Genomic DNA, 13,897 nt, shown 5'->3' on the forward strand with positions numbered 1-13,897 from the left:
GCATCCTTCTGTTGTTCTGCTGGTATATTTTCTTATAAACGGCTTGAAGTTCTTGTTCTGCTGACACTTTCCACTTAGAAATGACAGGTTTCTTTTAAACTGGATTGAAACATTTCGGTACCAATCCTAAGACAACAGACACTTAAAGGTTCTATATGTAGAATTATGAAGCAATTTACATGTATTATTATTATTTTATTGCCAATGAGTGAACGGGTAGTAATGTAACATAAAAAATAAGATCTTCCCTAACTTTCTCGGTTATCTGTAACAGCCTATGGACTGATTTCTATGAGAAGGACTCAAGCCGGATTTTCTGCTAAAATCCAAAGGAAGTGACGTTTCTGTGCTCTCTCGAGTGCCTTGCCTCTCTCCCACTAACGTCAACAAACGACCGGCATAACCATACAACAAAAACAGTGCTATCTAACTAGAAACACCCTGCACACACAGCTAAAAAAACATTATTTCCTCAACAAAGGAGCAAAAAACACGCTCCAGGGTGATTGCTTACCCCTTTTATTTTTCCTATTGGTAGTCCAAAGGTCGTAAGAAGCACACATTTCACAACAAAACTGCAGTGCATTGCTCCCCAGACACAGCTTGCTGCTGCCCGGACACAGCCTGTTGCTCCACGGCTGTAGTGGGTTGCTCACCGATAACAGCCTGTTGCTCCCCGGCCACAGCTCGTTGCTGCCTTGACAAAGCCTGTTGCTCCCTGACCACAGCTTGTTGCTGCCTGGACACAGCTTGTTGCTCCCCAGCTGCAGCACGTTGCAGCTCACTAAGTCCTCTGGTATTTAGTAAACACGGTTGGTAAAAATTTTTTGGCGGTTTTAGGGTCGGGTCAGGTTCAGGTAGTTGATGAACGCATATCTGTGTGAGTTAGGTGGTGCGGATTGACTGTCACCGGTCAGCGGCCACAGTGCAGCTGGGATGGGGATGCTTTGCAGATACATGGTGCAAAACACAACGTTAGAAATCTTTTGTGTAATTATGAGAAGTGTAAGCGTGGAAAAAGACATCACCTGCAAAAGTCTCATGCTGTGAGCATGCACCCGAGCACCAAGATGTTGACTGCACCTCATTTAACGGACACAGATGTCACTAAAGAGAAGGAATTTCTGATTCCTACATACAGAATTAGCAAGGCTTGCTATGGCTTAATACAGCCCTTTTCCTCGTGCTACTCAAGCGGCAAAAAACATGGCTTGAAATTGAAGCTAATGCGGAAGTCCCTTAAAGTGCAATACCACTGATGGCCACTAGGTGCCGGCTCCAAAAAATCCCCGGCTCCAATAGACTCCCATTCAAAAAGGGTCAACTTCTCTCATTAAATACTGAGTGAATAATTTTTTCAACAAGTCATTATGGTCTCAATCACTCAAGCCCTCTAATAAGTGTGCTGGTGGTCATTTTGGAAATTATTACTCCATTAATAAAATATAGAGATGAGTAGTAGCTTTGATGTCTTCCATGTGGGCTTTACAATATCACAGATCGTTAAACAAAAGCAATCTAAACGCACCAGTTCAAACATAACATTCTTGCTATTATGAAAATGGAAGTTATGTGTAAATATACCTGTGTGTTGATTTTCTGTCTTCTCCGCTCCCGCTGTCTTCTCCATGAACAAAACTCCCTCTCTCGTTTACTAACTGTGGATGTTGCCAAGCTGTCACTCCGATCAAGACTGGCCAATAGAGATGTGTCTTACATCTTTCAGCATAGGTCCCACCCACAAGATTCAGCGCAACAGCTAACAAAACTTTTAGATTTGCAAACAAAACTTTTGGATTTAACAAAACGAAAGTTTTGATAGGCATTTTAATCACAAATTAATTTTACTTGCAATAAAACATTTTTTGATTGCAATGTTGATACTTTTGCTCTCAAATATATTTTTTGATTGCAGACCTATTCTATTTGATTGCATAATAAAGACACAGAAGTACCTACCACCAACCACTATGGTTGACTTAAGAAAATGACGGTAATGAGCTCAACCCTGTGGTAGGCATCACATGACCGTGGAAATGTGGTTATCATCACAGCCCTAGGTGACGTCATGCCTTGCTACGTCCATCTTTATATACAGTCTATGGTGCAAAGTGCAGCTAATCCAGCTATGCAGTCCCTTTCAAACAGAAATGCAGCTAAAACTTAAACAGTTTCTGGCATTTTTACTGCTGGACCCTGCTTTTCTCTATTTGGCTTCCATGTCTGTCTTTCTTCCATTGCAAGGTCAAAACACAGCATCAGGTCTTGGTGTGACAGTGATAAATGTCCGTGGACTTGTTCGCTACATAATGGTTCCGCAAATTAGATCAAACGTCAAGGAAAAGTATTTGAATCGAAGATTTTTATTGTTGAATAACTGAGTAAACGTTTCAGCCCTATACTGTTACATTAGCCAGATGTGCACAGCATGTAGTGCCTGTGTAGAAAGCACGTGTTTAGCACAGCAGTAGCCGGAAAGCTAATAATATATCAGTAACAACAGAATTCTACAGAGCATTGTTCCATCAGGCTAATGAGGATGGCCCAGTAATGGCAGATCAATGATTACAGATGATTAGTGTTCTCAGTGCCGGCTATGACTCCAGTGTCTATCAGTTGTTGCTGCTTGCTAACTTGAAGTCACTCCCTGAAGGACCAGCAGCTAAATGATGGAGATCTAAACAGCTGGAGCTGTGGATTTACTGGTTTACAGGGTCTGAGTCTGTCTGACTCAGGGTCGTCTCCAGTCTCAGTCAGGTCCTCCAGCTCTCTGAGGACGACTGATGGAGCACCAACTCATTAGCAGCCATGTGGATTTAGTCTCATTAAGGAACCCTAATGGATAGATTTATCTCATTACATTTGGCACTTCATTAGATACACATACTGTAGGACAAAGGCATAACACCAACAGAAACACGGACACATCCACACAGTCACACACATTTGTCTTTCTATAGTTTTGAGGACCCTCATTGATATAATGCTTTCTCTTAGCCCCTAATTCTAACCTTAACCATCATAATTAATTGCCTAACCCTAATCTAAACCAAATTCTTAAACCTCAAACAACTCTTTGAATTTATGAGGACCATCCAGACAATGCAGAAATGTTCTCACTGTGATGGTTTTAAACTAAAATTTGCCCTCACAAAGATAGAAAGACATGACACATACACACACACACACACACACACACACCACATAATGTATTTTTCACATATTGTCATTCATTAATGCAGTGTAATTACCGTGACCAATGTACTGAGAGTCTGTATTCATAATCTAATAAACTTTGACACAAGTGTATCAAACAAGAGAATGACTGGAAGGAAAACCTCATTCCGAGCCTGCAGAGACCTGAGAGGTCCCAGATGTCTTGTTACCCGAGGAAGTTTCAAGTTGTCGTGCGCATTAGAGTAAAGGCATATTTTGGTATTTTTTATTATTAAACAAGACGAGGAATCTACAGCCAACGGCTCGGTGACAACTTACTTAGCTCTGCTTTGAGGCTAATATGCTTACTATGACAATGCTAACATGCAGATCTAGCAAGTATACTGTTTACCATGTTCAGCATCTCACTTTACTGTGTTAAGATTTGCTATTGAGCACTAAAAGTTTAAGGCATTTAAAAGTTTAAAACAATGGCACATTTTGAAATCAGATAAAAGAATTGGAAATTTGTTTATACACCAGCCTCTTTTTGCATACAAGAGAGGAAAAAATCTTAAAGATATTGCAGTCTTTTCAGATTCGCCCTGAAGTCCATGATAACGTGAATTCTCCTTGTTATTCATGTGCAATAACAATAACAATACCCGCACAAAAGAGTTCAGGCATCCCTGTTCAGGACAGACCTTTAATGTAAAGGGATGGATCACATATGCCACCAGTGGGGTTATTTACATGCTGAAATGTCTATGTGGCTTGATGTATGTGGGGAAGACAAAACGACAATTGAAAATTGCGAATTCAGAACACATGTACACGTGAAGCACTTTGGATACATAAATTAAACACACTATCAAAACATGGACTGAATGAAGAGCTAGACTTCAGGTGTTTCCTTACAAGCTAAGCTTAACTGTTATTATTTATCTTCTATACAATTGTTTGAAATTATAATGGAATTTGATTTGTTTCTTATTTTGGCTGGATTGATTTATGATTGTACTACAATGTGTAAGCAAACAGAGGTAACAATACAGATGATGGCTTGATTACTGAATAATGTAATTATCCTACAGGATGCCTTGTGTAATGTTTGAAAATATATAAAAAGTGGTTTTCCACCCAATATTCCTGTTTGGCCCCTGATGAAGATGCAAGCTGAAACATTGAGTGTTGATTCAGCACAATGCTGTTTGAAAGTTGATTAAATGAGCAAGTCTGTGTGCGACCCTCCTCCTTCAAGCAGTTAAGAGTTCCAAGGCTACCAGCACCAGCAGAAATTTGATGTGATTTAGGTGCTTCTTCATTTGCAATTTAGCACTAAACACAAAGTACAGCTGAGGCTGAGGGCTGTCAGGAGCTCTGCCGCTAGCATGGCTAAAAATATATATTTTTTTTCCACTTTCATTTTTTCAGTTTTTACAATAAGAAAACAGAAGCGGGGAGGTCTGGGGCACAACAGTACGCAAAAAAAAGGAGAAACAATCATAGGTACATTCCACAGAATTCAAAAAGTGTCAGGAAGATACAGAGAGATATGACTACTCAATGTCTATTTGGTAGTAACAGTCCCATTTGTTCCAGTATGCATCCCCCTTCTCTTTTTGAAGTCGAAGAGTGAAAGTCATTTTCTCCATCAGGCAGATAGAGTTGATTATACTAATGAGGGCAGCGATGGTGGGGGGATTCTTCTGAAGTCAGCATTTAGTTATTGTTTTTTTACTTGCAACTCTAAATATCTTCAAGAGATATGTGTCGCTTTTACTAAGACCTTGAGGGATATGTCCGAGGTATAGCTCATTGAAAGAGAAACCAGTGTCCAGGCCCAGAATCCCTGATACTAAATTTCCCCCTCCCTTCCAAAAAGGCTGAACATATGGGCATGACCAGAAAATATGCGCATGGTCTGCCGAATCTGATCCACACTCCCTCCAGCAAAAGTGTCGTGTCCCACTTGATTTTGATTTTTGGTAAGGGGTAATAAAGAAACGGGTCAGAGTTTTCCTTTATGTAATCTGTTGAGGATTTATTCATTGAAGTGATAGCCTTGTATAGTCTACTTACGATGCCTTTGGTGTTTTTTTGAGTTGTATGCATCAATAAATACCTCAATTATTTTAGAGGGTTCCAAAGAGTCACGGCTCTGCACTTCCATTAAAAAAAAGTTACGGAACTATAAGCACCGAAAAAAATCTCCTCTGTCCAGCTCTCTATCCTTAAAATCATTAAAGTCTCTGTTTGTTACCATCCGACACAAAGAAGTTATGCCCTGCTTAGCCATCCATCTGTATCTGTGGTCCAAAACTGCTGGGAGAAAGAGTGGATCGTATGCAGGCCAGCACAGCAGCTTCATCTCTCTGTGGAGATTGAACCTCTTAACCGCTTGTAACCACAGTTTCACTGAGAAAGCAACCCACTGATTTTGGAGCTGAAGTACTTCACTTACTCTGCTGAGGCATCCCAGTGCCAACTGTATAGGTGTGTCCATTAAAGACAACTCGATCTCTTTCCATTTAGCTTCATAAACTGGGTTACACCAACACCACAGGGGCCCCAGCTGAGCTGACAAATAGTAATCTTTAAAACAAGTCAGAGCCATGCCCCCCCTCTCCCCGAGCAGCTGTTGAATATCTAACCCTGGGCCTTTTATTATTCCAAATGAACCTAGACAGATGCCTATCCCATTCCCTAAACTGTTTCAGAGGCACTTCCATGGCTAAAAATATTTAACTGCATTTTACATTACATTACATTTTACATTTTTCTGCAAAGCACTTTTGTCAACACCTGTTGTTTTTAAATGTGCTCCATAAATAAACCTGACTTGACTAAAAATATATCATGCAACATATCAAATATACTGTATATCTTATTTTCATGTTATCCTGTCTGCAAAAGTGCACATAGTTAAAGGGAAAATTTGTCACTTTTTATGTGGATGTCCAATCAATGTTGATGGTAAATGTGGTCAATTGAAGCAAGAAATTCCTGACTGAGAAAGCTGAGCGTCCACATGTAACAGGATGCATTGCGCATATCCTGTCCAATCAGATACTAATGTTCTTATGGACGCAGCTGACAAGTACAGTAAAATACGAGTGCTTTACTGAGACTACAAAATGTGTTTCCTCATTCATACCGGTGTGCAAATATCATAACACAAACAGCACACTGGAATTGTGGATAAATGCAAACTTACTGAGAGTTGCACACACATTTTGGACTGACAAAGCATAATGAGTCGCATACGGTAAGTTACTATCTACACTCATGCCAAACTTGTTTGTATGTGTATGACAAGCAACATGGATGATATTTTAAAAATGAAATAACGTCAGGAGCCACCGTTTAATTCTGCACCTATTTTGTAGGTAAATGTGGACTTTTTTCAGTAAAAATGTAACTTAAATGAAGAGTTAACAAGCAATACATCACCAAGCATCGTTATGTTAAATTGATGTCTTTTTCAATGGTGTTACTCACTTATCTGCTGAAGAGGGCTTTGCGGTTTCATTTTGGCTATCACCCTTGGAGCAAAAGCTTCTCACGTCATACTTTCTGGTGAAGTACTGCCTGGCAAATGCTATCCCTCTGCCCGGGGACTTCCTATCTGAACAGTCGGTGCTGAAGCGCCAGGATTTTTATTCAGAGTTAAAGTGTGATATAATATTGTCAGAAAACAAAGTTGGGTTTACCAAAGCCCCGCAGAGTTGGTTGAACCGCAGAATTTTAAGTCTGTCTCCATTTTTTCTGACTGTCCATCCTCACTAGTCAGCGGGTCAATGGTGCAAAGCTCCCCCAGCTGCAGCACGTCTATTTCGGCAGCGTCTGTACCGTAGCTCTGTCCTCCATACTCTGTTTTGTGTGACACCATAGCACTATATTAGGCCCCATAAATCCTAAAAGTACTGCAACATCTCTGCTTTGACATTATTTTGTAAAGCTAGTTGTTTTTTGTGTTAGATTCAGCTCTTCTGGATGAATCATGGATAAACTTAGCAGCTTAACTTTAGTTTAGCTGCAGCTGTGTTGCTCCAGTCTTTGTAGAATCAGACACTAAATCCACAAACTGTAGTGTCTGATTCTACAGGGTGATATTCAACCTTGCATCATGACACTAGTTTTCTTCCAAATATGCTGATATTTTAAAGTATTTAGTAGTATGATATGGTAGACACTACAGATAACAGTCTGAGAGTTGAAATAGCCTGTAGTCCTTCCGGGGACCAATGATGTCACTGGTTTCCGGAAGAACAACAGATTTTGAAGCTGTGCCCTTGAGACACAGACAACATTAAAAAAAAAACTGTTATTGTTTTTCGCACTGTATCCCTAATTCAGATGTATTGAGATAAGGCTGAAAATCGGTAAAGTGGTCCTTTAAGAATACAGTAATGAAACTGAATGCAGCTGAATGGACACAAATTTTCAAAGGTCTGTAGGTGTCTTTCTCAACCATGTGACACCAATTGTCACTATACTTAAGATTAAGTATAAAATCAGGCTACTAATGAATCAAACTAGTGCATTTAATATGTGGAAAGTCATAAATGAAGGTACCATGCACACTTAAATAGAAAGCTTTGTGTCATTGGGTTAGGATTGTCGAACACATTATGATCTTTTCATGCACATACAGATTTCATTATTCACTCTTGCACTTCTTCTCAGCGGTGTCTCTTTTCAAACAATGCATAGCAAAGATGGCCTCAGAGCCCCTGTACATCCTGCTTGAATTATCCTTTTTCTAAAAATCAGCAGTCCAGGATGGCCTTATCTCTGCTGTTCTGTTAAAAGTAAGTGAACAGAACGAACAGTTAAAAAGATGCTGGTGTTTTGAAGGAGCATGACTTCATTCATTTACTGGATCAATAGCAGTTACACATGATGTGTTGGCTTCACAATATGCACCTGCACTGGAAGCATTTAGCCACAGACATGTTCGCACAGTAGTACTGTGATTTTTTTTTTTTTAATAAATAAAAAGTTTCCTGACACAAACCTTAGACTGCTTAAACAGTCTCTAGCACCTATTATAACAAGCCTGTTTCCATGACAATATTAAAATGGACCAGATTTCAATTACAGTTATTATATTTAAACCACAACTGACCATTTTGAGGCTTTTACTGCAGTTAGTTCAGCATTAGATGATGTAGCATAAAAAATTATACTGTCAGTCATGAATTGTGAAGAAAAAAGAACATTTTAAAAATACTGAAAAGGGCTAATTTGCATTGTAACAGTTTCAGTCTTCTCACAATACAACCTCAAGCCAATTAAACCTTGACAGAGCCACAGTAAGAAAAGATTGTGAGTGTAGGAAAGCTGATCTAAGCTTTTCAATATTTTGAATACTTTTAGGAAAAGACAAGTGACTGTTGCTTTTTTATAGTTCGGTCGTCATGTAGCTTTTCAGAATTCTTACTGTCAGACCAACTAACAATTGACTGATTTATTAAGTAGTCAATAAAAAGAAAGATCGAACTCTGATGATGTTGAGCAAGCTGTCATGCTGAAGTGTCCTTGAGCTGGGTGATGAATCCCCACCATCTTTTGCATCTGGTGATATAATAAAAGGTTGATTTCAAATCAAAAGTTCCCCCGTAATACCTGTTAACCTGTTGACTATTGTTTATTGGCCAGTGTGAGAGCGGTAAAACAAATCTGTTAATGCTTGCATGACAGTAACCCAAGATTTCTATTCATGCAACATCTACATATTTCCCATTGTGTAGATAACCTGTTGTCACTTGAGACATGGCATGCAGTTATCCATGTAAATCATCATTAAAATCTCATTCCCCTGTTTGTGAAAGGCTGAATTAACATTGTTTTTGTTTTTCAAATTGCAATGGGGAGAAATGTAATGGATTATTTTGTGAGTGGTTGTTGCAAAATTGCAAACTGTATGTTGTGGGAGTCTCAGGCTGTCAAGAGAGTCTCTAATTTGTGTTTATATTTCGCAAAGTGACAGATGCAGTTTAATTTCATATTGGAGTAATTCAGAGTTCTTTATCTGTTGCCAGAATTTTGTATATAAGAGACTTTATCAAATGTTTGGTCCAAAATAAAGAAATCAAGTATATCACTTATTGCAATTCCTCAAATCTCTTTTTATTTTTTTCATCATTATGTTTTAGTCACATATGAAATAGTGGACATCAGATACCTTTCTGTCCATCAACATGTGTACTGTTCCATATGTACTAGGGTAGCACCTTACAATCCATTCATTATCAATTAATCTGGTGATTATTTTCACTAACCTGACACGCCAGATGGTTTGTTACACAGAACCATCTGAGAAGTCTTCCTTGGAAACCGTTTAGAAAAAGGCAGGCACTTTCAAAAAAAATACTTGGCAGGTGATTGGATGAACCATCTGTCTATCACCGTCTTACCTTGCGAGGCAGCTGGATTCATGAAAGCACACAAGAATCCTCATGGGACACTGATAGGATATAAGCACATAACTTGAAGCCAGGCAAGATGGAATCTCACATGATCTCATGATGTCATGACCTCACAAATCCAGCTGTCTTGCAAGGTATAATTATATTTTTATCATTAAAAATTTTAAAAAATGTATGAAATGTCATCTCAATTCCAAAGGTGACAGTCATAATAAGTCATAAATTAGAGACAGATTAAAAATGCAGTCATAACACTTTGTACATGAGCTGAATCACAACTCCAAATTCAAGAACTAAGCAACAATCAATCAATAAATCAAACAAAATCTGGAGCTCACTGATAATGAATCAATAAATCAATCAAAATCAAAGCTGAGTAAATTAATGGTAAATTCATTCTTCAGTCAACTTATACAAATATGTAAAACATGGATACTCAGATCAAATGTTTCACTGAGTGTTATCAATATCTAAGTTTTTCTTAAGCATGTCAAGCAGCTTGAGAGTATTCATGACCAGTTAAAAGTATTTATCAAACATGAACAGTGATTCGTCTAAAAAGGAGTAAAAGTCAAGTAATAGAAAAGTTAAAGGCACACAATCAATAAAAAATCCCCGCACTAACGAAATGCTTGTTGGATCTATATGTGACTCTGGACTCACTGTATAAAAAACAATGTCTTAAATTTAGCTTTTCTGCCCAGCAACTGTGCAAAGTTCATACAGAGTTCAAGTTTCCTTGATGCATCTCAGCTGGGACAAAAACTTGCCCCTCCCCTCCTAAATGCGGCAGGTTCATTAATTTCCATCCTTTGCTGAGCCAAGGGACCTATTGTTACTCTCCTAACCTCCTCAGCTACTTTATGTCAAAATTAAAAAGAAGATTAAAACATACAACATCATTTGAGAGACATGACAAAATAGATACACAACTAAAAGAAACAACAACAGAGAATTAAAATGTATCCACCAGTGAACAGATAATATAATTGTCTTTGCTCAATAAACAGTTGCTTAAGTCCCCTAATCAGGCAGATTTGCTGCATTTGAACCACAGCCTGCACCTTGCAGGTTTACCTAATTTTAATTAGAGGACATGGTATTATGTGCCAGTCAGACTCCAGTATTTTGGCTGATCCATTCAATAACTACCCTTTCATCTAAATAACATTTATTTTAGGGAAACAAGTCATGGAGAACATAATTTCATATCCTGAGCCACATTAGAAAATCTGAATCTCCAGAGCTGTTTAATTTATTGTATTCAATTCTGTATGCTGCTGTTGTTGTTGTTATTACACCAGAGTGCTGATTTATTTTCCATTGCAAGTTCAGTATTAGGGGTCACCTTGGGTTGTGCTGTCAGGTGGGTAGACAAGTATTTTGTGAATACAAAAATAGTTATTTTTACCAGCTGCAAGTACCAAGCCCATCCATCATGTGATAAATATACAGTCCTGATATATGGCACTCATAGCAGAACAAAACAGATACTATAAATAATTTGTGAATGACCTAGCTCTGGTACTGGTATGGCCATGTTGGCAGATAAAAGCAGCATTAAAGTATCAAAATTAACAGCCAGCTCATAAAGATATGTTTTTGTAATTTAAGAATGGCTGTATCAGTGTCCCCCAGAGTTATGTGTATATGCGTAGTGAGCGTCCTGATGGCAGAATAGAGAGTCTGGTGGAGATCTACAGCTGTCTGTGTGACAGGCGATACACAGTGACACACAGGATTGACACTGATGGATGGGAGAAACAGAATGACACACTGGAAACACAGATAAAAACATTTCAGCGTTCTGACATTTTGATCTCTCTACAACTCTCTCCCCCTCTTTCGTTTCAGCCATCAGTTGTTTCAGCTGTTGTATTTTACAGGCGTAATGATCAAGGGGGCTGAATTTTTGCCGCCGTCATTCGCACAGGGGCTGAAGAATGGAAAAAGCTTCTCGGTGAAGTTACATCTGGTGAAGGAGAAGATGTGAGCCCTGCTGTCCACATCATAGAAGGAAACCTGACCCTTTTCGTAATCAACAAATACTCCAACCTTTTGTGGCGTCTCCTTCACACGGAGTTTAACAGCAGGGCCTGCATTGGCAGTAAGCTCATTTCCTTTTCTCAGCCAAATAGTCCAGTATCCATTCTCGGGGCTCAGTCTTATATCCCCCTTCCTGTTGATTGACTGGTTTGCAACCCCCAAATCCCACTGAGTCTTGTCTTTAACCTGTGTCTCATAGTAAAATTTCCCTGAGGAGAAGCCCTCCCTTGCAAAAATGTTATAGACTTGATCAAACCTCCCTGGTTTGTTTGGGAGATTCCTCCTCCTGTCTCCATGCGTGACTTGTTTCCCATCCTCAGAAACGATGAGAAAGGGGTTTGCTGTGTCAGGATCCAGAGTCACATCCACAGCGTGCCTCTTTAGTTCTTTCAACTCGGGATCACACACCATCCTTATTTCTCTAGTTACTGTCTCCTCCAGGGTGATCATGGCTCCCTGCACAGTAAACTGATCACTGTCAACCATCACATCAGACCAGTCTTTAACCTGGGGCGGAGTGATGGTAAGATGTGAGATATTATCAAGGAACTTAAAGGGATCGTTGGTAAGTGAGACCTGATTAAGCTGCTCATTTTTCTCCTTTATTTGTCTAATTTCTCCCTTCAGTTCTTTAATGAAGCCCTTTGCCTTTGTTTCAATTTTTTTCTGCTTTGTCTCAATTACCTCAGTCAGCTCAGCTTGACTTCTCTTAATGTATTCCACCATAACTGACATCACATGCATGCTGCAAGACAGTGCCTTCTCTGCATTATTTTTGCTAGCCTCCATTGAGTGTTGAATCTCGTCAATTTTTTGCTGACGTGCCTGGATCATCTGATCCCTGCCTTTCTTTTCTATTTCCAGCTTGGTCATCCTGATTTGAGCCTCCTCCTCTAGAGTCACTATGTTATGGGTTTTATGGTCACTTTCTTTACAGCTTTCGCATAAAAACATTTCATCCACCCTGCAAAACAGCTCTAATGGCCTGTTATGGTTCTCACAAATCCTGCTCTCCAGATTCTCAACTGGATTGATCAGCTTGTGTTTCTTCAAGGGTGAAATTCTCTGATGAGGCTCCAGATGTGTTTCACAGTAAGACATGACACACACTAAGCAGGACTTCAGGGCTGCGTTCTTTGCCCCTGTACACACACCACAGAGCACATTTCCATTTCCTGGTTGTTCAGGGTTACCAGAAAATTTCTCTTGAACCGACCTCTTGATCTGCGCCGCCGTCTCTTCAATGATAATGTTAACCCGAAGCATTGGTCTGGTGTTATATTCCTCTTTACATAGTGGACACACATAGACAGTGTTATTAGTATCCCAGTAGCCTGTGATACAGTTTAGACAGAAGTTGTGCCCACAAGGAATAGTCACGGGTTGAGTGAACACATCCAGACAGATGGAACATTGGAAATTCTCCACAGCCATTAGACTTCTGGCAAGAGCCATTGTCTAGAAAAATGTGATGTGAAATAGTGAAAAGAGTTAATCCAGGTTTACTGTACAGTTGTCAGTGTATGAAATGCACTGATTTACATTCAAGACAGGATTGCAAATATGTTAAAATGCAACTTTACCTGAGGCATGTAGGTTTTTCTTTCAGATGTGTAAAGGAAAAAAAACAAACGTCTCTCTCCGTCTTTCTAGTTTCTCTTTCGGTAGTGAGGTCAGAGTACCAGTCTCCTCCTATTTCCTTATCTAACTGGAACAAGTTAACCCTTTATTGGCTCAATTCACTGGTGACCCACGTTTAGTGTTCTTTTGTTTTTTCTTTCAGATCCACTCTAGCTGTATAAGATATGTTGTTTACTTGTTGATGTATCCACACTGCTTTAGAAATCTCTCTCATCAACAGTATTCACAATTGAAATGAAATCTCCAAGGCAACACAACATGCTAGATTGTAAATGAGTTTGTATGCATGTATGTGCGTGCATTTGCATTACATGAGAGCGCTTAGTGACAGTATCTGCACAATAAACTGTAAATACACTCGTCCTGCGCTCTCTCCTCTGAGGAAACAAGGCTTTGAACACAATAGCTTCCCAGCATCCTTGAAGGGCTTTGTCAGAGCTGAAAGAGTCTCTGTTTGTGTGGAGGTTTCAGCACGTTAGCTGCATTCATGCATGGCTGAATGTATATATTTTGCTGAATGTGGGTTCATCCGCAAAGTGGGCTTTGCTGGAAGGTATGCTGATGTTAGGATCTAAAAACCGACTGATGGTTGATAAATTGGAAAAGAAAGTGAGTGATAT

General features: G+C 39.4%; 3 protein-coding genes across 6 annotated transcripts in view; 1 reads left to right on the forward strand and 2 right to left on the reverse strand.

Annotated features, from left to right (window-relative positions):
* Window positions 1-13,897, forward strand: part of LOC137189718 (ecto-NOX disulfide-thiol exchanger 2-like) — a 195,835-nt gene that overhangs the window by 63,860 nt on the left and 118,078 nt on the right. The window lies entirely within an intron of this gene.
* sfxn5b (sideroflexin 5b) overlaps window positions 1-13,897 on the reverse strand; it is a 341,220-nt gene that overhangs the window by 62,732 nt on the left and 264,591 nt on the right. The gene's annotated exons all lie outside the window — the stretch shown is intronic.
* On the reverse strand, window positions 7,738-13,301 carry LOC137189714 (E3 ubiquitin-protein ligase TRIM21-like). Its single transcript, XM_067599759.1, has 2 exons — window positions 13,220-13,301; window positions 7,738-13,094 (listed from the first exon to the last, which is right to left on the reverse strand). Exons 1-2 carry the CDS (start codon window positions 13,226-13,228, stop codon window positions 11,457-11,459), a joined length of 1,647 nt encoding a protein of 548 aa, XP_067455860.1. The 5' UTR covers window positions 13,229-13,301; the 3' UTR covers window positions 7,738-11,456.

The sequence above is a fragment of the Thunnus thynnus genome, chromosome 9, assembly GCF_963924715.1.
Source record: "Thunnus thynnus chromosome 9, fThuThy2.1, whole genome shotgun sequence".
In the NCBI taxonomy this organism is placed as follows: domain Eukaryota; kingdom Metazoa; phylum Chordata; class Actinopteri; order Scombriformes; family Scombridae; genus Thunnus; species Thunnus thynnus.